The 25,245-nt window shown below is 39.8% G+C and overlaps 2 protein-coding genes and 1 non-coding gene across 6 annotated transcripts; all 3 read right to left on the bottom strand.

Annotated features, from left to right (window-relative positions):
• Positions 1-75: 75 nt before the first annotated feature.
• trnaa-cgc lies at positions 76-147 on the bottom strand. The gene has a single exon. It is a non-coding gene; the product is annotated as a tRNA-Ala (tRNA).
• A 336-nt stretch (positions 148-483) lies between these two features.
• si:ch211-119e14.1 (protein gar2) lies at positions 484-8,089 on the bottom strand. Of its 3 annotated transcripts, XM_012874784.3 has the most exons (4): positions 7,639-8,089; positions 6,893-7,042; positions 6,283-6,339; positions 484-1,698 (listed from the first exon to the last, which is right to left on the bottom strand). In XM_012874784.3, exons 3-4 carry the CDS (start codon positions 6,288-6,290, stop codon positions 1,071-1,073), a joined length of 636 nt encoding a protein of 211 aa, XP_012730238.1. In that variant the 5' UTR covers positions 6,291-6,339; positions 6,893-7,042; positions 7,639-8,089; the 3' UTR covers positions 484-1,070. The 3 variants fall into 3 exon arrangements, with proteins under 3 accessions (XP_012730238.1, XP_012730239.1, XP_036002338.1); XM_012874785.3 differs by lacking the exon at positions 6,283-6,339; XM_036146445.1 differs by lacking the exons at positions 6,283-6,339; positions 6,893-7,042; positions 7,639-8,089 and adding an exon at positions 2,401-2,523 and having other exon boundaries at positions 484-1,747.
• A 3,351-nt stretch (positions 8,090-11,440) lies between these two features.
• Positions 11,441-24,947, bottom strand: coro1b (coronin, actin binding protein, 1B). Of its 2 annotated transcripts, none has more exons than XM_036146448.1 (12): positions 24,702-24,947; positions 24,404-24,565; positions 20,281-20,492; positions 19,924-20,046; positions 18,054-18,183; positions 14,618-14,799; positions 14,406-14,525; positions 14,100-14,204; positions 13,875-14,020; positions 13,377-13,434; positions 12,970-13,284; positions 11,441-12,890 (listed from the first exon to the last, which is right to left on the bottom strand). In XM_036146448.1, exons 3-12 carry the CDS (start codon positions 20,482-20,484, stop codon positions 12,768-12,770), a joined length of 1,506 nt encoding a protein of 501 aa, XP_036002341.1. In that variant the 5' UTR covers positions 20,485-20,492; positions 24,404-24,565; positions 24,702-24,947; the 3' UTR covers positions 11,441-12,767. The 2 variants fall into 2 exon arrangements, with proteins under 2 accessions (XP_036002341.1, XP_012730217.1); XM_012874763.3 differs by having other exon boundaries at positions 20,281-20,489; positions 24,399-24,565.
• Positions 24,948-25,245: the final 298 nt, after the last annotated feature.

Below are 25,245 nucleotides of genomic sequence, written 5' to 3' on the forward strand. Positions count from 1 at the left end.
GTGTCATTACAGCTAGTTTGCGTGACACAAAAAGAAGTTTCACGACGTTCAAAATAACATAAAAGCTTTCAATGTTGGAGATGCCGGGGATTGAACCCGGGACCTCATACATGCGAAGCATGCGCTCTACCACTGAGCTACATCCCCATTGTGAAAAGCAGGCCGTCACATGGTTATATAAGATTAGTCAACATGATGTCATTTTTTTAAGGTTTAGGTATTTTTAAAGTAAACTTTTGATAAAATAAAATTAACGCCTTTATATAGTTACTAATTACAAAACAGAACTGTTAAAAAGGATATCTAAAAGTAAAGTAAAATGCAGGCTAATGGAGAACAGCAGCTTTGATAAAATAAGAATTACTAATTTAAAAACTTGAAGACATTTTTAAGGTTAATAATTATTTTCAAAGAGTAATGAAGATTGAAATATGCATATGACAGAAAAATGATAAAGAAGAAACAGAAGATGTATTTTTTTCCACATTTTTATTAAAAAAGAATACAACTATGAAATAAAACAAATTAAAGGTATAGTTTATTTTGTGTTGTTGCATTATTCACATCATGAGCATCATATGACACAGCCATGTTGGACATGTTTATACCTTGTCTCGACAATGTTGCTTCCCTGACAATACAGCAACAAAAAGCCTTTCAATTATTGCTGAGTATTTACCTTCTCAGTAGCTGCTTACTCTTTCAACAAAAAAACAGTGACAAAACAAAATAAAAATACAATATATTTTGGTTTTCCATTTTTATATAAATTGCAATAAACATTTGAAGCATTAAAACATGTTAAAGTCCAAGAGGACAAACTTTACAAGGGACATTCAAATGCATATTTATAAGAGCTTCATTCAGCCGCCATGTTGCTTTTCTGATTCCTCCACACCAAAGGCATTAAGGCCAAAAGGTGTAACTGATTTGGATGAGTTTGTTGATGCTGTCTTCAATGTTTATTTCTATTTTCCAATACTTTGGTTTTCTCCCTGACTTGCGGTCTTCCCTCCGTTGTACAACACCACTTTCCACACCTCCCTGTTTTACAAATCCTGCTTGTCTTTTCACAGTGCAGTCACATCGGCGCCCTGACCCTCACCTCCTCCCTCCTCTGACCAGATCGCACTCCCAGAGAACTGCTTTAGGTCTATCAACAGTCCAGTCCCACCGCTTGCTTCCGCTTTACCTTCTTCTTTTACCTCCTTTTCCTGCTTTTCCTCACTTTGGCTCGCCACCTCCTCCTTCTCCTCTGGTTTATCGCTCATCAGCCTATCTTCCTCCCCTGCCCCTGAACTCTCCCCACATGAGCTATTCCCGTCTTTCTCCTTCGTGCTGCCGCTGCGGTCCATGCTATCTTCCTCTTCTTCATCTTCTCCATCCGTGTCACTTCCGTCACTCCCCTGCTGGCTATCTCCAGCCTCCACATCTCTCTCCTCATCCTGTACTTCCTGCATCTCTTCCTCGTCCTCGTCACTCTGAGGCCACAGCTGGATGCCGAGATGTCTTTCCGCGGTCAGCGCTACGCCTCTCACCCGGTCCCTGACCCCGCCTTCCTTGTATACTATCTGTCGGATTGTATATTCGTTGTTTGCCTCCTTGTTCAATTTCTTGTACAGGAAAACCAGCAGCGCAATTAGGATCACCAGGGTGAAAAAAAGAACCAGCACTGTTTTATCGGAGGGGGCCATTTTCCTGAGGAGAGGAGAGAAAAGAGGTCTGGAATAAGTAAAACAGTGACAATGTCACGAATCGGAGCAGAGGACCCAGAATTCAGCCAGGCCAGCAGAGGTTAGGTAAAATAATATTTATTAACAAAATCCAAAAACCAAAAAGGGCAGAGAAACAAACAGTCCAGTTGGGCAGACAAGGCAGGAACAGACAGAAACAGGGTGGCTCAGATCTCTGGGGACAAAGGGTCAAAAATCCAAAATTAAACCAATAAACAGAAACTTGCAGCAGGAGACTCACCCATACTCAAACAGACGACCTGGCACTGATGTCTGGTCTCAACAGTTTATATGGAGGTGGAAGCAGGTGAAACCGGTCAGAGATGATTGCAACAGGGGTGGAGTAAGGCAGGTGTGCAGAGTGGGTAATTAGACCAGACATCAGTGCTGAGGCTCAAAACAAGAACAGACAAATCTAAAAAGCTGACAAGACAAGAGGACAGAAACAAACTACACACACAACTTACAAAGAAACAAAATCACTCTAAAGAAAAAACCTAAAACAGAAAATAAAGCTTAGACTAAAACAGATGACAAAACCAGATAACCTAACAGTAAATAAAAACCCAGACAGGACAAAAACTCAAAGCAAGCAGAGAACCTAAAGCAGGAGAGTAAAATTACTCAAAAATAAAACCCGAGCAGAAACCAGAATATTACAGACAATTAAGATCTATAAACTTTATTGATGAATTTTAAAAAGAAAGTATGGGATTTGGACAACACATTTATAGAATTTCCAGTTGAGATTACACGAGAAATTCAAATTTATGCTGTAGAAATGTTAGTAAACCTTTTCTTTACATGTAACCTCAGTTTTCCTCTGGTGATTAGGTTTAGATATAAAAAGTGTACATAAAGATTGAAAATAGAAGCAAAAAGAAAAATTCCCCCATTGAAATCAAGAGAGGCCTCAACAGTGGTGCTCAGTGCAACAAAGAAACCCGTAAAAAGGAAGAACTTGTTAAACAACATTCCTTAAGATCAGGGGTCACCAACCTTTTTGAAACTGTGAGCTACTTCATTGGTACTGTGTCATACGAAGGGCTACCAGTACTGACCGTTGAACTAGTAGTCAGAGCTCAACATTTTATGCAAACATTTTTTTAGATGATGTCATTTTTAAATCTATTTAAACGCAGGTGTAATTACAAAGGAGAAGCATCGACATAAAATGACATTGTGCCATTTTTAGAACAGCTTGAGGGCACCACTTGCAGTCCTTGGGGGCTACTTGGTGAGCGCGGACACCATGTTGGTAACCCCTGCTTTAGATGATATTTTTCAAGGGGAAACTCTTTTTCTTTTCCTAATGATTAATTGAGCTGTGGCAGATCTGTGAAGCCAATTGTTGCTTCTAGTTTTGCGGTTGATTAGAGTTGACAAGCACACACACACACACATGTTTTTACCTTAACTTTTAATTTGAGAAGTAAAGCAGTAGAAAAGTAAACTCAAATAAATAAAGTAAAATGTAAAGTGGGAGGAAGCTAAAATACCTGCTCATGTTAAAGGACAAATTACAGTCTTATTTTTCATTAAAAGGATGGCCGCGGAAGGGACGTTCTAAGGTGCGTAAATAATGGGGGTGAAACATCCTTAATGTGGCTTCATGTTAAAAAACTTCAAACAAATTTCTGAACTAAACATCCTGTCATGGATTCTGACACAATGCAAATGAGCAAAACCAAAATCCCCTAATTATGGATGCTACTTCAGCATTTCAGTTGGTGCCATATTATAAGGAAAACATTTCATGCACTTTAGTGTCCCGACATAACTATTATTGATTGTCAAATGTCTATGTTTATCTCATCATGATCTCTTGAATACATTTTGATTATTTGGTTCCAGAAACTGAAGATAGTCAAAACCAAAGCGGACTACTGGCATCTTAACGCAACTCCAACCTCAAAAGAAAATCTCATGGAGGATTATTCATGCATTATTTTACAAACCCTTTAATTGTTAACATTTTTGTATAGGATGAATATTTACAGTGAAATCTATTTATTATTTATGATGTAAACTGGGGTTGGTGGCAGTGCACTACAATGATCTAAAATGCAAGCTGAAACCACACCCAAAAATAGTGAACTGGAGGAGTTTTTCCCTTTATGTTAACGTTTAACTCCCATTTAATACATAAAAATGATGCTAATTGGGCTAAATTTTCTAGTATCTCAATTGTCTAGTAAATACTATATATTTTTCTGTTTTTAACCAAACTAACACCTTTTTAATGTGTTAACTGGAAGTGACATTTTAACATAAAGGGAACAACTCCCCCAGTTTAGTTTTTTGTGTGAAGTTGTGTAAAGCATTTCAAGTGACAGGAACTGTTTGGGATGACATTGCTTAAAAAATACTGTTGTAGTTCATGTCCTAATTTATTGATTTTTTTTGCATTGCTTTAGTTTTACTGGAAACACTTTCTCAGTTTCTTTCCAGTAAGTGTTTCATGCAGGAAGATCATTGGTGGCTCACCGCCTCCAGCCTCATTTTTCTGTGGCTCCATCTAGCTACCCTTTATTATAGCTCCTAGCTCCTGTTCCTTGACTTTTTCATGGGGTCAACAGTAAGAACACTATTGTGGGGAGGAAAGGCGCTTCGGACGGCTGTGCTGATTTCGGACAACCTTTAACGTAATTACAAACGGAAATGCACATGGACGATGCGAGTCAAATACAGGAGCTACAGCCTTCTGGTAAAGGACTACAAACTACGCGCTCTCTGCTACCCAGCCATTTTTGTTCATCTCCATGAGGTGGGCTGTGCTGATACGTCATGTAATGCGAAGGATTGTGGGATTCCTTATAGCTCCTTAGTGCCATTAAGGGATGCCACGAGGTTCCTATGCTAAATTAGCCGTGAGAGGAAGCATACAAGCTCTTTCTTCTACCTCCTTCCTTACTTACTGCACTATTCGGACAGCACTTATCATGGCGACCACCGACGCACTTCCGCTTTGGCTAAAGAGTCCTTACTCAATAAGGGTATTTAAATGGACCCTGTGTGAATAATAATTAGCTTCCATGTTAATGACCAGCCAATGTAAATATGATGAGGATTTCAGGGTTGATAATATTATGATTTTTTTAATGGGAAAATATTATGCAAAATTCACTTTTTTTAGCCCTTAAATGCATTTTGTTTTGTACTTAGAGTTTCTAGAAGTGTAGAAAATGTGGATTTAGCTTATCAAGAATCTTTATTGTCACCATGTGTCACCACTGTGACATTACCTTTGAGGCAGACACCGGCTCAGGATGTACAAAAATTACATGACATACATGAACAACAGACTTTGTGTTAGAGCATGCAAGTTTGTATCAGAGTCTGAGAGCTCTGATATCATTCCCTTAGCGAGTGATATGAGCCATGTTACATGGATTAGTCCGTCCTTCATGAATATCAAGTAATGAGGTAATTTTTGTGCAGCTGACGCTTCATTTCCAGAAATGTGCAATTTGATATTCCTTAGAATAAGAGTGTGCAAACAAACAATAACAGTGGGGTGATGGTAGAAAATGAACAACAATTCTCAGCAGAGGGCGATAGTTTACTGGTTCTGGATTTGATGCTTCTGAAGCTTCTGAATCTCTATGTTATAATTGGGTCACATTTGTAAAGCCTTTCAGTTTTCTCTGTTCTCTTTTCATTTTTTTTTTTAACAATTATGCCACAGTATTTGCTCCGAAACTGCAAACAACCTCATGGACTTCCGTTTTGCCAATTTTGCAAACTTGTAATTTTTATTTCTTGCAGGGATTTTGTAGTCCAATCTAAAGGATGTCGAAGCTACAAGTGGATAGGTGAAATTGTTCGGTTATTGGATGTTCTAACCCACGTAATTCATGACACCGTCCCCCAGCATGCTACAAAAACGGTGGAACAGGGTGGAGGGTGGAGCTTTAGCATCTGTGACCTGGAGGGGGCAGGGTGTGAAGTGAATGCTTTAAATTTAAAGAGACAGCACCAAAACGAGTTGCTCTCAGATGCACCATAGAACAGGGGTAAAATGAGGGGCTAAAGGGCAACAGTAACAAGGAATTGCTATGAAAGCATTGAAGTTCCACTTTATATAGACCACAAATGAATGATTTAGATGTGAAAAGGAAGGCATTGAAAGCATGATGTGTCGCCTTTGAATCAGAGCTATTTAAATTTGCTTTGGTATTGGCCTTTTTCTGACTATCTGTTAGCTTTAGCATATAATATTACTTATTCTGGATTAATTACAAACAAAGATGCCAAGAGAGCCCTACTGCCAGTAAGATGTGAAAGACTCATTTTGACAACTTGTCACTTCAAAAAGATTGAATCATCGCTTTAAGCTATTATTTGTCTTTAAAATAATGGATAATTAATATTAGAACCTTCAATCTTAAATAATGTCAACAGTATTGTATTTTCATGCTGTGCTCCTTTAATGATTTTTTTTCCAGACTGGTCAGAGAAAACCCATAATAATTTTTCAGAAGCTGCAACTAAACAAATGTTTACAGACTGAATAAACTGCTAACCCTTAAACCTCCACAGGACTCACCCTTGCATGTTGTCAAAATGTTTGTATGAAAGACTTTGTTAGCTGTATCTGTGGTTTCTGGAAATGAAACAAAGCAACATTCAATACAGGCAACTTGGTTAGCTGAAACCAGCCTCTAGTTTGCTTTGCCTTAACTTACATAAACAAATGCCAGCTTTTAAGATTCAATGTAAACGCACAACAACAAAAATGTTTTTTTACAAGAGTTTTGTGAAATTAGTAGCTGCTTTTTTGCATTTGTTCTTACTCAGCATAACAAAACCCATTGAAATTTACAGAAGAAATCTGATAGGGGGTAAAAACTATTGCATAGCACCGTGTGTAGCCTATATATATATATATATATATATATATATATATATATATATATATATATATATATATATATATATATAGTAAAATAGCATCAAGGTTTTCTTTTACCTTTCATGCACAAAGTGTCAACATATCCAGAAGTTTCCAAAACAGACTATTGCTTGAATAGGGCACAATTTTAGATTTAAAACTGACTGAATTTTAAACACTGAGCTTCAGTTGATGATTGTGAATGTGAGGCGATAACATGTAAGTCTGACATTAGTGTTTAAAGTTATTCTGTGATATACTTTACCTTTGTGTTAAGCCTTCTGTTGTCTGTAAAAAAAAAAGGGTCTCAAATGTCTTAGTTTCAGCTGAACTGTGCAGTCAAAAACTCCGGGTACTTTCAAGGGAACCTGGAAGCTGTCATCCGAAGGTCCATCAGTATGTTTACATTTAGAGCCTAGAAAACATGAGCGTTACAAATGTAAATGACCATTTAAGACTCGGTTTTTCGGATGCAACGACTTTTAGCAAAACACTTTTTAACCCAAGCTATTGTTTTGTATCCACAATTATTAACTTCGGTTCATTCAGGCACAATAACAGAACTGGATTATTGCTGAGTGCCATTTCAAACGACTAAAAGCAAACAGTAACATACACATTCAAGACGTCTGTGTTGCCTTCACACTTTGCACTGAATGCAATGACTTGAAAGACAGGAAGCTCAGCAGACCGCTCTCAGTGCTGCTGGTTTCCTGTCAAAATGATAATTAAGCTGCCTCAGTCAGCCTGCTGTGGGGTAAAACATTCAACTATGGTTCATCATACCAGGACATAATATAAGACAACAAAACCTTAGAGATACTATTAAACAAATAGTAGTAGTAGTTTAAAATTTCCTTGAATTGTAGAATGGTCCTAAATATATTTCAGTTGTTTCACATATTTTTCACATATGACAAATCAAACTATTCAAAATCTATCATCGTTGCACAAAAAACAGGGAATTTATCAGGTAAAACAGAAGCCAGCGAGCGATGGAAAAAAACTTACCAAAGTTGTTGAGTAGAGATATCTCGACAGTTTGTGGCGCCAAAGACTGAGGGCTGACACTGGGACCAAGCTTAGATGTCAGTAAGGGTGTTTGAAAAATGTCAAACGATACATGCAGATGAGAGCGAGAGCAGGGGGGGGAGTGATGCATGATATGATGTGAAAAAAAGAAGAGGGTAGGTGGAGACTGGTGGAAGGAATGCAAGCACAGATTAAAGTCAAATTTGCAGAGGGTGTGGTGGAAAGCATAGATGTGAAAAAGCACACAAACATTTATAGAAAGAGGAACTTGTTTTTGTGATTTTTTTTTTTTTTTTGTCTTTTCTTTTCTGTTCGAAGGAAGACTTGCGTCAGTACCAGTTGGCAGAACAGGTGCAGGTAGCGTTGAAGGACATGTTGAAAAAAGACTTTTCAATTTGAACGCCGTATTTCCTGTTCAGTCTGGGTTTTCTGGCAAACCACTCAACTCTAGAAAAGAGAGCAGAGATCGTGAAATAGCTCTTTGTCAGACTTTGATGCCATGTACGTACCGCTTCTCTGTTAACTGAAGCAAACAACGGGGCACTAGATGAACCAATGCTCGCATTGGTGTCAGATTAAAGAAAAACAAATCATCCCCAAACCAAGAACCTCCTGAAAGCACATACAAAGTTTATGCGCTGTGCAGAGCTCCTGACTCGGGTTGGCCACATCCTGTTTCTGCACCACCGGCCAGGCAGAGTCGTTCTCTGCACTCAACGGTGAGGGCTTCGACTAAATCTGAACTGTAACTGTAAGCCTCTACATTGCTGTCGAAATAATGCAAAAATAGATGGTTGTGTAGTTTCACCAAGGCCAGCCAACCAACACAGATTTCTTTTTAGGCTAATTTAAAATAAGACAATGTTAGTTCAGAGTTGACAATTTTTGGATTTTTGTCAGACTGCATTGTTCCCTTTTCATGCAGTTTTATTCTTCGCTTGACAATAAAACATACAGATGGTGCAGCCTCTTCAGCTTCAGGCCAAACTCAACAGCTTTGAGACGGCTGCATTTCTATAAATGTTTCTTAATAAAGTGAGCAATTGTTTTAAATCTGGGGTTGGGTTTAAAGTGTTCCTTCTTTAAAAAATTCACCCCCGATGGAGTCCGTTTCAGTGATTTGTGCAGTTGACTGGCTTTGTGCTTTCATTTAGTCAGACCACAGACTTTTCTGATATGCTTTTATGCCTTTTTTGGAAGAAAGAAAACCCCTAAGCAAATATTTACTTTCGAGCACCAATCAGAGTTTACTATTTTTGTGTGTTTTCTCTTCATCTTTGTTCTTCACTTCCTCTTTTTTGTCCCCTGAACTCGCACAAATTTTAGTTTTCCAAAATGAACTCAGATCTAAACATAGTCTTTGAATCTTGTCTTCTTCTTTAATGGTGTGTTTAACTAAACTGTTTTATTAAGAATGCCTAAATTGGATTACAAAAACAAAGTCCATTTATTGGCTAATAAACAGGTTAACACAGTATCAGAATGCAATGCTGATCACAAACACTTTGACATGAGGGTACAATAGATATCTGTCATAAGTTTGAACAAAGCATTGTAGAAAGAAGACGGGAAACAAAGCACCAAGCCACAGGACTAGTCAGTTTTTTTGGACTATGACTTCATGGTTTTGGAGCTAAAAGTAGCCGTACGCGCTTGCATAGTGCACATCAAATTGTCCTTATTTTACCTTCTAGCTTTTACTCAAGCTGCTTCATCAGATAACTACTACAGGATGCTTTGATCTGGCTATACATCTAGCTCTACATGGCGGACATCAAGTTTAACTAAGAACATAAGAAATTTCAGAGGAACTACGAGCAGAAATGAAGTTTTAGTGCACCAGACATAGCTAGGGAAATGCTTGTGTGACATTTTTGTCTGAGTAGAAAAACTGCCTTGACCTACGGGTCAACTAAGCAGAACTGGAGTCCATTAAGTAGGAACTGAGTTTTGTATTAGACAGAGAACAGATGCCGGCAAAACAAGACCTCGAAGGTCAGAAGGCCAGCGTGTTCCTGCTGGTTGAAAGTTTTTGTGTACGTGTGTAGGTTGCAGGAAGGGGGTGTGTGTGAACGGTCTATAAAGAGCTTTGAAAGTTGCAGAGAATTCAGAGTACCGTTCTGAGGCCCGACTCCGAGTGACGCTGTCATGTTTGCAAACAGTAAGAAATGCTTGAGCTTATTAGATCTAACTGGACATCGCACTGGTTATTTAAAGGTTAATCTCCACAACATGTAATATTACCTGTAGCAATGGAACAACCCATCCATCATCTATTTAATAATTAACACACTCAGACCTAGAGCAGATCCCAAAAATCAGAACATGAAAGGAATATTGTTTTAAACCAAAGGGGATTTCATACAAAGTTTGAGACAAACTCCTGCGAGTCATCACAATGTAGTCTAGTTTAACTTGTTCATTGTTAAGAGGTCTGTGCCTTCAGAATTCAAGTATTTAAAAGGGCTAAATGGGAATTTTTTACATTGCTCTTCTACAACTGACAACAGAGACATGCCTCTTAATAAAGAACATTCAGGAATGCACAATATTAAGCAACATTAAACAGACTAGTTTCTGCAAACTAGAGAAAATATTCAACAAGGCATATTAGAAAGAGAGAAAATTACGTACAAAGAGTCAGTGATTGGTCTATGAGTTTACAGCTTTGCTTGCATGACAAATCAAATAGGTGAAATTCATGAATGTCTGAGAAAAAAATAAATACACTTTGGAGGTCAAACCCCAGGACCCTCGTGCCTGAAAGCCTGCGCTGATCAATTGGTCCCCATCTTCACACGGCTCTCCAACAAGTCTCTGGAACCGTGTGCGGTTCCTTCGTGCTTCAAATGCTCCATCATCATCCCGGTACCCAAGAGAAGTTTTATCACTGGGTTAAATCACTACAGACCTGTAGCCCTGACATCTGTGGTACTTTATTCTGCGCCAACTCAGGAACGTACTCTAGGATCCTGTTTGTGGACTTCAGCTCAGCCTTAAAACACCATTAAGCCAGACATCCTCCACCAGAAGCTCACCCAGCCCTCTTTCAGTGGCTCACCAGCTTCCTGACTGGCAACAGCAGGTGTGACTGGGTTGCATCTTCTTCTGCACAAGAACCAGCAACGCTTGCACCCCACAGTAGTGTGTTCCCTCCTCACTCCTATTCTCTTTGTACAAAAATGACTGCACCTGTGCAGTTTAACTCCTCCACAAAATTGGACGGGTCCAAACAGCAATAAACAATCGGATCTGCAGAAAGAATCAGCGCTGACTCCCCCCCACCCCCATCAAGGACTTGTACAGGTCCCAATCCGACCACGTATTTCTGCTTTGTAAAAACAGTCTGAACACACATTGCTAAAAATATTTTCATTTCCCTTTTTTATATTCATACTTAAAATGTATTCATTGAGAGCAAAGTGAAAGCAAACTCAAATTTCCTGTTTGTGTGCGCAAACTTGGCGATTAAAGCTGATTCTGATAATATTGTTGTAGAATACCAGCCTTCCTAAAGAATCAAAGCTTCGATTATAATTTGCACAATCAAACAAGATCCTTCGGTTTTGCCATAAATTTCACTCTATGCGTATAATATTACATTCAACTAAGAAAATCATCTTGAAGCTGTGATCTTAATCATAGCAGTGCAAGGTACAGCTGTTTGCACTCGAGCTTAAAGGTAAAGTTAAGTGTCTTAAGCCTACAATCTATAAGGTTATTTAAAATTATGGTTTGATTTCAGTTTCTTCTACTTTCAGAGTCAGCTTAACCAGACAAGTAGTGTGTGGGATATTTTATTTAGATTGACAAGTTGGATTAAAAACAAAGTCCATTCATCAAATTTTTACCTATTAAACCACTCAAACACAATGTTCGAAGTTATCAGGACTAGAGCTGATCTCAAACACTTGAACATTAGGGAAACATTAGTGTATAAATCAAAGGCTTTTTAGCACGAAATATGAAACAAAGTTTAGTCGTTCTTCACACTGTAGTCTAGGTAAACCTGTTGTTCGTAACAGTGTTAAGAGGTCAGTGCATAAAGAATTAGAGTATTAAAGGGCTAAACAGGAATGTAACATTGTTATCCTACAACTGACTGCTACATAAATTACACCATAATGCCTCTAAATAAAGAACATTTAAAAAAAAAACTTACAATTAAAATTAAAGCAACAAAACTAAAAGTGCTTTACATATTTCAACACAGATACGTACTCTGCTGCAAATGGAGACAAATGTTACGTTTCATGTTAATTTGTCCGTTTCCTTGTTACTGAAACAGTTATAAATGCATATGTGTGATATCAATCAGTCGCATTACCTTATAGTGATCCACAAAACACCGCCGTTTTCCTCGTTTAATATACAAAATCACTAGCGCTTGACATTTTTGTTTACTGCAGCGACAACATGGAATAAATCTACAGACAAATATTCCACAACATTCTCACCACCTATCACTCAAACAGTTCTCACTGTTGAATATGGAGATTCTAGGTTCACACGTTTGAACGGAGCAAACTAGAGAGAGGAAAAATGAAGTGCAAGTCACAAAAAAAAAAAAAAAAAAAAAGGTCGGGCCTTGACTTGACTTGGTTTTGCAGCATAAACTACCTGAACAATAAGCCCTAGAGGTGACACGTCTAAATGTCCGAGACAGTAAGACAAAAACACATACTGGAGGTAATTAATTGCGTTGCAATAAAATGGCAACTTTTAGCAAAATTTTCGCAGTATGCTTATTGTTACCTTCTGCATTAATTTGAGTGAGTTATTTCACTGTAACTCCTGCAGTCTCGCAGAACTGAAGCATTCATCTTAAAAAGCTCAAAAGTTGCACCATCCAATAACTGCTACAAGATCCTTCAGTTTTGCTCCGAGTTTCACTCTATGCAGATGACACCCTATTACCAAAAAAAACTTCATCTGGAAAATGCACTCTTAATCGTAGCAGCTGGAAGCCACATTGATTCACAATCTTTACACAAGGTTTCCACACTCACAAAGCATTAAGGTATTGTTAAGACTAGTAAGGCTACAGTCTATAGTTTTCTTCAGGAATGCGGTCTCTTGTGGTCTTTTTTTTTTTTTTTTTTGCCTCCTCACACGTCACCATCTTCAATCCGGGTTAGCTGCCTCTCCAGAAGCTCAATCCTCTGGTTCTGAGCGAGCACGACGGCTCGTAAGGCCTTCATCTCTGCGAGCAATTCGCTCAACATTTCATCCTGAAACCAAGAAGGGCAACAAATCAGAAAGCAGCCGTGAGCAGAAAATTTTTTTTACTGTCTGGGGCTGCTGACTCACCTCTCTCCTAGGCCTCTCTGTGTTTCCATCTGACTCCCTTGCAGTCACTCGTGGCTGCGGCGTCTCTTCTTCCGCTTCCTTGGCGGCAGATGGCGGTGTGGGGGAAGCTGCTACAGTTGCGGCCCCAGAATCCTGAGAGCTCGGCTTGGGCTTGCTTCTGAGGGTGTCTCTGTGTTTGGACGGAGGGGCTGCGTACCCTCCACTCAGGGAGACGAGCAGAGGTGGCGCGTCCTGTCCGGCGATCCATTCCTCGGCCAGCAGAGCCGGCTCCACGCCTGCAGTGTCTGGATAAAGGTCTCCCTGGAAGAGATCCGACTGTCGGGGCAAAATTGAAACAATGTAAGGACAAATAATGTCTTATTATTAATCCTAATGTACATTTTTAAAAGGCCGCGTGTGTGACTTACTTTGCGTGGTACAGTCATTGAAATAGGTTCCACTTTCCTTTCATGCAGCTTATAGAACCTGCAGGTAAACAGGAAATTAAAAAAACTGCTAAATATGGGTAGAGGCTGATGGTGCAGCATTCAGTCTTGATTATACTGGAGGTAAAGGTTATTTGAGAGGCATGCAAGGATAAGGCCTTTTTCTGTAAATGTGTGGAGTTTCCTAAACGCAACTGGGACTTTAGCTTCAACTGTGTACTTTGGTCAGATTGGTAAGACGGAGCTTTTCAACAACCGTCCCTCCAAATGTGTCAGGTGTGAAACGAGAAGCCCCTCCCACCTGGAGAACCTGTGTGAGGTTATGTCACTGTAAAGATTTATATTATTAAATGCTTTCTGCAAATTCTTTACCTGCTGGTTGATGCCTTGGGTGCAATTTGTTTAACTGTTTTTGCAGAGTATCATAAACATAATGTTACCCAGATTAAAGAAAAATGTGAGCATATTTAAAGTGCTAACCTGGCAATTTCACACTTGTTGACATCCACACCTCTTTTGCAGAGAAACCCTGCGCCTCTCTGTGGCTCCTTGCTGCTGTATAAACTGAGGAAGTGAACGTAGGGGGACTCGTCTGTCACTTCAAAATACCGGATGGTACAATCCCCCTGAAAGGAAGAGAAATCTAGTTGAATTTGCTTGAAAATGAATGTGTATGTTCTGGATTCAAACCTGCTACGCATTTACCTTTCCACAGAGGTAGACCATGTTCGTGTCAGGATCATAAAAGGGAAGAAGAACTCCATTACTTGTATCCATTTCTTGTACCGCCATCGGCTCAGAGAGATCTTTCTGTGAAACAAAAACATTCTGCTGTTTAAATTTCATGCTATTAAATCTTAGCCTGATAATCGAACAGAGCATGGCTACTGGATATTTTCATTTAACAAGTGAAGTGCCTTGCAAAAGGCTGCACGTCTCTTGCAAGGCACGGCTGCTGCATTGCTCTGTGGCGGGGCCGTACACGGTCGGAGTCTTGTGCTTGAGACTTACTGTGTCCCACAAAGCGAGCTGCCTTTCACTCATACGGCTGAAGCCTGTGGTCAGGATTTTTCCATCAGCGAGGAACACGGCTCTCATGGGCCTCGTACCATCATGGACCTTCTCTCTAACCTTTCGGAAGGATTACAGACAGAAAACGGACTCGTAGACAACACAAGCCCTGATTCACATGTCTGTCTGGATAAATAAAGCCGTAGAGCTACCTTGAGGATGGCGCCCCTGCGCGGGTCGATGATGCGCAGGGCCTTGTCCTTGCACACCGTACACACAGCACTGCCATCCTTGTTCCAGCTGACGCTGTAGATCAGGTCTGGGTGGGCGTCAAAGAGCTGGTACACAAGCTCGCCAGTGCCCACATTCCACACACAAACCACGTTATCGCAGCCTAGAAATACCACAGAAGAAGAAGAAGAAGCTCAGGACATAAAACAAAAGATGGGTAGCTGAGTTTGACTAATCAACAACAAATAAAAACACAACAGGGGCACTAAAACACTGTGCCTAAGTGTAAAAATGTTTATTAGTTTACATCATGTTAATGGTTCTGTCGTGGTCAAATGTGCGCAAGGCATTATATTGCACAAATGTTTAAACAATTTATAATTTTTTTTGCATTTTTCTGGATTTCCCTCACTGTTTTCAAGTAGACAAAACTTAAACAAAGATCAGACTCGCTGAAACTGGACCGCCGGAAGAGTAAGATCACTATGTCTACAGCTAAAGTTACTCTGACCCATTTCACATGAAACGATATCTGGCAGCTTCGGCATGTGTTCAAAACTGTAATTATTCATCAGGTTATTTACATTCTCCTTTAATCTTTCCACATGATATGAATCCCTGAGAAGGGAAATCCTATTCCCTGCTTGTATTATGCAACACTACTGGAACGGGCCGCTGTCACTGAACACCAACTCAGGAAGAGAAGATCTGCTCTTCAACTCTCACTTTTTACAGCACCGTGCTAAAGATAAAATATGTTAAAAAGCTTTCATACAAATTAAAGTTTTATTGCAGCAGAATAACCTTACTATGAAAAACTGATAAAAACTAACCTTTATTTGAGTTCCTTTAAATAAGTTGAGGAAAAAATGGGTTAAGTTGACAAAATAATAGTTTCCTACACAATTACTGGTGTTTCCATCACTGATAACCTTAACAATTGACTAGGGCTGTTGTAAACGAATATTTTAGTAATCGAGTAATCTATCGATTATTCTTACGATTAATCGAGTAATCGGATAAAAAAAAAATTATAAAATAAACTATTGGCAAATCTGCAATAACACCAGTTAGTCCAGATCAGTCCAATATCTCCTTTTTGAGCATCCCTAACAGTTAAATGTTTGTAGTTTAGAAAGTTTACTTGTAACAGTAGTTTGCTTTAACCTGAAGAAAAGTTATACTAAGATATTAAATTATATTCAAATAATAAAGTGGCAGGCTCACAAATATGCTTATAAAAATGTCTATACTCCAGCTTTTAGTTTATGTATTTATCTTCAGTGAGTAATACACATACACGTAAAAGAACTAAGTAAACAACTCATTTAACTCTTTAACAAAGAAGCACAATGTAATGATTATTTGTTTATTCCTTGTTATGAATTAAATATATTTCAAGTGCACTAATTTGGATATTATAACATTTAATATTATTAAGATGGAATCTGCACTGACAGCTCATCTGCCATGATAGCAGCTTTAGTTTCAGTTTTATTTTATTTATGGATTTAAGGCTTTCATTTATGTGTGAGTTTTGAGGATGCTTTAATTAAAAGCATTATTTTTAACCATCACAGAAAAATCTAAATGCAGTGAAATGGTTTTTTATGTATTGGAAAACAGAATGTAATCTATATGTTAGGAAAAAAATAAACTCTTATTCAAAATGTAAAGGTTTGAGTTTGTACAGAGTTCTGCAGCCTTAACTAGTCATGATAAAATGCAAAAATGTTGCTATTTTTATTAAAACGATGCTATTATTTATTCTTGATTGCTTAGGTATAAACAAATATAGAATTACTACAAAAAATATTAATCAAAAATTTCTAATTCATACATAACAGTAGCGAGAAGAAAAGATTGTAACTTTTCAGGTTGGAAAGACACCATTAAATAAATGCTTTTCAGCTTATGCCTGTAATCTGTTGCTGCGTATTTTTATTAACAAACTTACATTAAGTCCTGCATAAATGGGGGGGGGGGGGGGGGGGGGGGGGGGGGGGGGGGTTTGGGGGGCGGGGGGGATGTTGTAAGGCAAACGCGGCTGACCGGGGGGGGGTGTTGTAAGGCAAACGCGGCCGAGCGGGGGGGATTTGTAAGGCAAACGCGGGGGGGGGGGGGGGAGAGACAAGCGCGGCCGACAAGCGCGAGGGAGGACTCTATCTTCTGATTAATAACAGGGCTGCCCACACTGACGCGGCTCAGGGATTACGTCACACGCAGCGTGACGTACCAATGAAGGTAATTTAAAAAACAGGACATTTCCTCACTTTATAAAAAAAACCCGGGACGCCCGGGACAGGACGTGAAATACGGACATGTCCCGGGAAATACGGACGTTTGGTCACCCTACTTTCGGGGTTCTCCTTCTGAGCATTCTCCGGTTCCCTCCATAGCTACAAACTTAGCACATGTGCTCCAGGCGCTAACGGAAGTGGTAGCGTTGTGCAACACAAAAACCCTCCGGCTAGACCAGTGTGCTGCGTATTTAACAGCATTGCTTATTACAAAACAATAAATTTAGCGAAGCTTCGAGGCAGATAAATTTCCTCGAGGATTTTTTGTAATCGAGTTACTCGAGTTACTCGATGAATCGTTTCAGCCCTACAATTGACATAAAATAAATATTACTGGGACATTTTGTGATTTTGCTTTATTTTTTAAGTTGATCCCAGTGTGCTGAAGCTTTTCATTTAGAAGTTTACAATTTACTGTTTTCCTGGGATATCAATAGGAAGTGACACAGACGCCCATTTCTGTTCGCCACTCTTCAAAATGAGAAAAAACAACTGAACATGCCACTTATAGAAAGACAAGATGTGTGTTGAGCCCAATGTGTCTTAGTTACTCTCTTCAGAATGAAAATAACTAGAAAACATCCCATTTTAGAAAGGCAAAATTTCCCTTAATGACTCTTCAGAATAGGAAAAGTTAAAGTTAAGCAGATGTGGGTTTAGGCATATTACTGAGCTACTCCATAAAAATTAAGATCACCCGACCCAAAAAAAAAAGGGGGAAAAAAGACAACATAGCCTTTAAGTATAGCAGGCTTGTGTTGATCTTTAAGAAACAGCTAAAACAAAATAGCCACCCCAAAAATGCACTCATGACTTTAAAGCAGAGCAATAACTAAAATGCTTCAAACAACTTCAGCTGTGGCTGTATAAAGAACTGCATGCATCTTGCAGCAGTACATTCACAGAGGGGAGGATGTGAGGGAGGTACAGAAAAAAAATCCTTAGCAAAACTCAAAGGGAACACAATTAAATAATCAGCAAAAAATAAGCTATTGTTATGGATCAAATTGTTCATGTAAATCTTTACCAAAGGCATTATCAGTTAATGCATAACTGATAATTAATTGTGGAAAAAAACCCAAGTAAAGTCTTCAGACGGTGAAGAAAATGATCCCACCTGCAGTTAATAGGATGTTGAAGGCACATGGGTGCCAAGCCAGGATTCCCACTCGTTTACTGTGGCCCTCCAGGGTCATCATCGGCTCAGTCATCGGGCTGGTCAGCCCACCATCGGGGATCTGCCACACCTTCAAACGGCACACAGCAGACGTTACGTAACACTGAAGCGTTTTGGTTCCTCCTTGACAAGTTTCGCTCGCCTCGTCGAATGTTGTCTGTTGTCTGTAAGGAACCCAATTAGGGCTATCAAAAATAAAAACACTTCACTTGTTAATAAAATACGTCTGTGTGCAACTTTTTTTTTGTCACTTTGCAGCAACATTTTAAGGCAACCGTTCAAAGTTCAAACATTTTCATCCCCGAATGTTTCCTGTCTGTCACAGCTCCAGTTCTACAGTTGCTCAGTTATAGATTAACTATTTAACCTCAACCACAGAAACCCTTCATTGCTTTCACTCAGTTTTTAAAAAGATTAGCCAAACAATGGAGATGATTTTCATTTACGTCCTGAAGGGCAACGTGAGTGGCTGCGATTCTTTGTTTCTTAACAGAGCAACTAGCTTCTAATCTAGAAATGATTGGAAAATTTTGCAAGAATAATGAAGAACACATATAGTTCCAGTGGGTATCTTACAGGTACAGGTCCTGAGCAGGAATTTGACGTTACCTTGGGGCTGTTGATGATTTATTCGCGTTGTTCTTTTCCCAGGTTGGAGTGAATACGTGATGTCAAGGGATTTTAAAAACAAGAATGGGATCAACGAGTTTGAGTTATAGATGTTGTTTTGAGGCGAAGATTTCTGAGGTTTAGGATCCACCACCATGCTTTACAGTTAGTACAGCGCTCCCAGGTTTAAAAGCCACACCTTCACTCCTATACAACACTGTTCTTGTTAAACAGCTCCATCTTTGTCTCCTCTGATGATCAAGCTTTTCTCCAGCAGGTCACTGGCTCATTCCTTTGGCCAGATGCAAATTTTGATGATGCACATTTTGGAGCATTTCTTCTTTGCTTAGACCCAATCAGCTCATGGCAATTCAAAACATGTCGCACTGGTGAGTTTCCAGTTCACGTTATCCCTGAATTTGTCTGGAACATCCTAAGCAATTGGCGGCATCTGCACTCAATCATGATCACTAACAGGAAGTGAGCAGGTAAGAGACCTTACTGTGAGGGCTGGGCGTGGTCTGGGCATTCTCGTAAAAGCGACATAAACTAACCGAAGGCTAAGCTAACAAATCAAATTACTGACCTCAAAAAAAAAAAAAATTGATAAAAGTAGCACAAAACTCCCTATTCCAACTCCAACTCGCTACGAAAGCAAAAAACCGAGCTGCTCACACGTCGGTTTCTCCAAGTGACGTCACAAAAGCTTTTGAACCAATAGCAACTCAGATTCGAAATTCAATGCAAGACACCCATCGAACCTTAGGAAGGCACCACACTGACGGATTTAGACACAAAAGCAGGATTTCAACAAATTTGCTGTCATTGGTCTAAATAATGACCAGGATATGTAGACAGGACTATAAGACAACAATATTAACAGCTTATTGGCAAAAATAAGGTTGATTTAGGGGTGAGTTACCATTTAAGCCTGTATGTGCACTTTTGACCCTGAGAATATCAGAGAAATTAACTACAAATTCAAACTTCTGTGGCAGCAATACAGGTTGTTTGTTGATTAGATCATTCGAGACCGAAGAACAAGTTTTTTTTGACTGTAGCCCACTAAAGGCATACAATAATCATAACAGTACGTCTTAAAACCTGACCCACAACTTGTGGTAAGCAAGCCGTGCCACCGGCTGCCCAAAAAAACCCTGATTAAAGGGCCACAAACCACCTCCTCACAAACTACACCTACCTTCACTGTGCAGTCCTCTGAGGCACTTGCAATGATGTTGTCGTCATGGGGACACCACTGGATGTCCAACACGGGCGCCGCGTGTCCGCAGACCGTGGGGGAGGACTGGTCGATTCTGCCGCTCTGTTTGGAGAAAACAAAAAAGCTCAGATCTGCCGCTCTGAAAGGCTGCATTACAGCACCGTGTCTGGGGGGTTGGCAGCCATCTGGAAAAGTGCTGTGTGTACATTAGCAGGATATCAATGGTGATGTCATATTAAATCTGACAACAACAACAAAAAAAGCTTTTGGCTTAAAAGAAGCGCATTGATCCGCCGTCTATCGGAGACAGAGTGTGATTAATGCAAAAGGTCGAACCTTGCTGATCGGAACAACGAGGAAGGCCCCTCCTCCGCCCGCTTCGATGATGACCGCGATGAACTTGGGGTTGACCGCGCAGAGCGGGCCGTCCCACGTCACCCGGGACACCCTGACGTCGTCGAGGCAGTGCTCGGCCCGCCAGGCCTGAGCGAAGACGTGGCGGAACTTGCTCTGCCGGACCACGCCTCTACGGAAAGACATCCTCCCTGCGGACGCGTTGACGAGGGGAAAAACGCTGTCAGAGAGGGCAAAGCGCTGCTTCTGTACGTTTAAATGGTTTCATCTGACAAAATGTGAACCGCTCAATAGTTTTTGTTCCCCTGTTTATTGCAATTGAATCTTTTTTTTTCAAATTAAGTATAATGGCTTTGTAAGAAACAACAAAAAATGAAAAAAATCAGATAATGAATGTATTCTCAGTCTGTATGACTTTTTTTTAAATCACTCATTCAATTTTTTTTTTTTGGTTGAAAGCATATTTATTAAAGACATTAAAGGGGACATGTCACCCCACATCCACATTTTGTGTACTTATTTGTGCTACATTAGGAGGGGAGTCAATTTAAATGTAATCTGTCAAAATGTGGACCGCTCAACAGTTTTTGTTGCCCTGTTTATTTTTTTTCAAATTAAGTATAATGGCTTTGTAAGAAACAACATAATTAGAAAATCAGATAATGAATGTAATCTCAGTCTGTATGACTGTTTTTTAAATCACTCATTCAACAAATTATAATTTATTTTGGTTGAAAGCATATTTATTAAACACATTAAAGGGGACATGTCACACCACATCCACATTTTGTGTACTTATTTGTGCTACATTAGGAGGGGAGTCTATTTGAATGTGATCTGTCCAAGAACTGAATAGATATTTTTTTATGTTCTGCTTGGGTCATATTTTTCAAGACGTTCAGTTGACTTTATTCTGTATTATGCTCTTTGAACAACAACGTCACGGCATATGGTGTGGAGCTGCTAAACAAGGTCATGGATTCCCCAGCATACCAATTTCTTAAATCAGCTGTTTTGCTGCAACTTTGTAATTCAAGCTCAAGGATGCTTAAAGCTACAAGTGTAAAATGTTTGGTTGTTGGGTGTATTAACCCACAAGAGTCCCTACATCGTCCCCCAGCATGCTACAAAAATGGCCGAACGGGGTGGAGTGGAACAATCTGTGACCTGGAGGGTGGGGTGGGGTGTAGATTTAAAGAGACAGAACCAAAATAAGTTGCTTTCAGACGTACCTCACAACAGGGGTAAAAGAGGGGCTGTGGGGCAACAATTACAAGAAATCCAGGCCAAAGCATTAAAGTTCCACTTTATACAGATCAAAACCGAATGATTTAACTGTGAAAAGGAAGGCATTAAAAAAAACATGATATGTACCCTTTAAGGTCAAGCCGTCCATTTACAGTAATTAAAGATAGAAACTAAAAGCAAAGGTTATCTTTATAATAAAACAATAAAGATAGTTCAACACATTTTAAAGCAGGGGTGTCCAACAAACCTGAATCAGATGGATGAGTTACCTGCTCATCCCACAGACAGCTTCTACAGAGTCCTGCTAATGCCTTAATTGTTTGATTCAGTTGTGTTGAAGCAGAGGCACGTCTTAAAGTTGCAGGACTCCGGCCACTGAGGACTAAAGTTGAAGCCCATGTTCTGAGGGAACCCTTGTGAACTTTGGTCTGCTGGTGAGAGGAGAAACTGGGCTGCCAAAACAACCGGCAAATTCTTCCGTGCTCAGACTTTGTCCTGGGAAAGTACAGTCGATACCGAGTGGAGAAAGAGGGCATCAGCTGCCTGAGACCAAAACATGCTGGGTCAGTGGAGAGAAGGGGGGGTTGGGCAGTGGAAGCTGTGTGCATCATGAGGGAAGCAGTCTGCAGTGCATCACAGAACTATTCACACACCTTCCAGTGTTTTTTGTTCGTGTTGCTGTTTTTATACTTTTAACCACAAACTTCAGCGTTTCTATTTAGGTTTTCATGCGATGAGTCGACACAATGGAGAGAGCAGAAGGCAGACATCTGGGACGCTTTTATTCTGAAACCTCTAAACAAGACCCAGTCCGGCTATTTGCCTTTTAGTCCTCTCCTTAATAAAGTCCAGCTGTGTGGGATTTTTTTTTATCTCAATATAAATGCAGCTGTCTTGGTAATGCATCAAAGGTGCGTTAAATAACATTAGTGAACAAATGGCATCATAAAGACTAAAGAACACAGAAGACTGGTAAGGGAAAAAAAAGCTACTGAGACAATATGGCACAACTGTAAACCTATCAACTCTTGGCTAACCCACCTACGCTTATAGACTTATAGCATTCCAGAGACCTGTGATAACTCTAGAGCAGGGGTCAGCAACCTTTACAACCCACAGAGCCATTTTTGCCCTCGGCCCAGCTAAACAAATTTTGTTTAGAGCCACAAAAGTTAATAATCTCTTTGAAACAAGAACTTGTTTTTTTTGGTATACTATAGGACATTTGTTTACTTTTTTTTAAAATTAAAGATCAACAGTTATTATTTCAGCAACAGTATTTTTATGTTTAGGCTTAATACATTTTCTTAAATTGGACATTTGATTTTTATAGCAAAGCAAGTCGTTTGCAAGCTATTGACAAAAAGATACTTCATTTATCTATAGTAAAATATTATACACACCATTAGTTTCTTTCTTTCTGCAAATATTATGCATATATTGCAGAACTAAATGCATTCTAAAGCTAGCAATTTTAAATGACCTTTAGATTTAGAAATATTGACCAATTTCCCCCCCCGCATTTTTGTTCTAAGTTTTTAAGAGCCAAAGCTGAAGGTGTAAAGCGCCACATGCGGCTCTGGAGCCACAGGTTGCAGACCCCTGCTCTAGAGGAGCTGCTGAGATCTGTAATTCGGGTTGGAGAAGCTCTGGTTAGTCACGCACTTTGCAAATCTGCCTTTTACAGAAGAGAGAGGCAACAAGAAAGCCACAAGAAGCACAGTTTGCAGTCTGTCACGAGCCATGCCAACATGAAGAAGAAGTTACTCTGGTCAGATAAGAACAACTCGTTTTTATTTTTTGCCCATCATGCCAAAACCAAAACACCCTTAACATCCTAGCTGGCACGCCAAAGCATGACGGTGGCAGAGCTGAAGACAATAAAACTATAAGAGGCTGCAAAAGCTTCGAGACTGGAGTGGTGGCATCTCCAGACGGGACCATAAGCCTCAACGTACAGCGAAGCGCTTTAGTGGAATAGTTTAGATCAAAGCATATTCCTGTGTTAGAAGTAGGGCTGCACAATATTGTTAAATGTTGCGCTGCCTGGCAACATCATCTGGGATAAGTACCTCCTGTTTTCTTTTTTTCCCTAAGCTGAGCAATGTCATTTGCGTTCGGTCTGAGCATCTGCTGCCGTGAGAGTCTGTCCAACCGGCTGAATATAACCATTAGCGTGTAAATGCACGCCAGCCAATTATTGCGACATCAACACTGATATTAGGATGATGACGCGTCTGCAATAAATTGTGCAGCCCTAGCGAGAGAGGCCTAGTCAAAGGCCCGAAACCTAAACTCGTGTGAGAATCTGGGGCAAGATTTAAAGCAGAGGCTCGCTCCAGCCAATCCGCGTGAGTTTGAGCTGTTCTGCAAGGAAAACTGGTGGAGACGTGCCCCAAAAGACAATGCGTCCTTTCCTTTTCGTTTCACAAGAAAATAGATAAATAAATAAAAATCCAAATAAAACAAGTTTGTGATTGCAATGTTATAAAAAAAAACAAAAAGCAAGCAAGCTCAAGAGCCATAAATACCTATGCAAAGCACTGCTTTGCATAATGTGCAAATGAGGCTAATTTTGCCTCAAAAGCAGCTCTGTGTCGTTATGTGACCATACCCTTAGCACCATATAACAGTTTTACTCCATAAGCACCACGCTCGCATCAATCCTCATTATTTTCCTTCCCCAATTGTACCCCTTCCTTAATAAGAGGTATATAAATACAGGCTCTCGCCCTGCAAAGAGTGACTACGGGAATGAGCAACAAAGGATGGGCGTTACAGCGTAGTTAAACCCACAGTGAGGCGATTTTTTTTTAAAGAGGAACGCACGATTTTAGAGAACAACAACATACCTGTTTTTTTTTTCTTCTTCTTCTTCAGCGATCGTTCTTAATTGGAAACAGGATCACCAAAGGCTAGAGGCAGGCGTGACAGGAGGCCACTAAAATAATCCGCCGCCAGCAGCAGTAACTTAATCCCCTCCCGTGTCCAGGCAGGCGTCCGCGGCTATTGCGCAGACCTATAATAAAACATGACGCTGGATGAGGGAGAAAAGAACCCACATGCCTCCGTTGTTTCTGTAAATTTGACTCATTCCAGGACGCCTGGTTTTATCCAAAGTGCACGGCAGTAAAAAAAAAAGAAAACACTCTGACCTCAAAGAGCATTTCCAGTGGCGCGCAGCGACGCTCAAAAGGGCTCCCCTTCTGCTGGGAAGAGATGCACAAACGCTGCCGTCTCCCTGTGCAAAACGCCTGGTTTGGAGCGATGGGTTGAGCGGAATCCCAGACACTTCCGCTCCTGGGAGGACACATCAAAGACGCGCTGGGAGGACAAGATAGATATCTCCAATTTGCTTTCCTGCCTGTGCCTCCCGGCCCCTGTCCAGTCGCGCTTCTACTCCGTGATTTACGGCCGAACTGTAATTCAAAAGGTGCATTCACGTTACGTCGTAAACCACAGTATCGCTTTTGAATTTTCTAAATTGAATAATAGTTATAATAGTTAATAATAATATAATAATATAATAATATAATATATAATTATATATACTTATATATAATTATATAATATATAATATAATAATAGTTATAATAATAATAATAATAACAATACACAACATTTCTCCATTTATTCAACACTTCTAAAATAAGATCAGTGATCGTTTCAAAACGGAGTTCACTTTTGTATGGCATATTG

Source organism: Fundulus heteroclitus, chromosome 14 (genome assembly GCF_011125445.2).
Source record: "Fundulus heteroclitus isolate FHET01 chromosome 14, MU-UCD_Fhet_4.1, whole genome shotgun sequence".
In the NCBI taxonomy this organism is placed as follows: Eukaryota; Metazoa; Chordata; class Actinopteri; order Cyprinodontiformes; family Fundulidae; genus Fundulus; species Fundulus heteroclitus.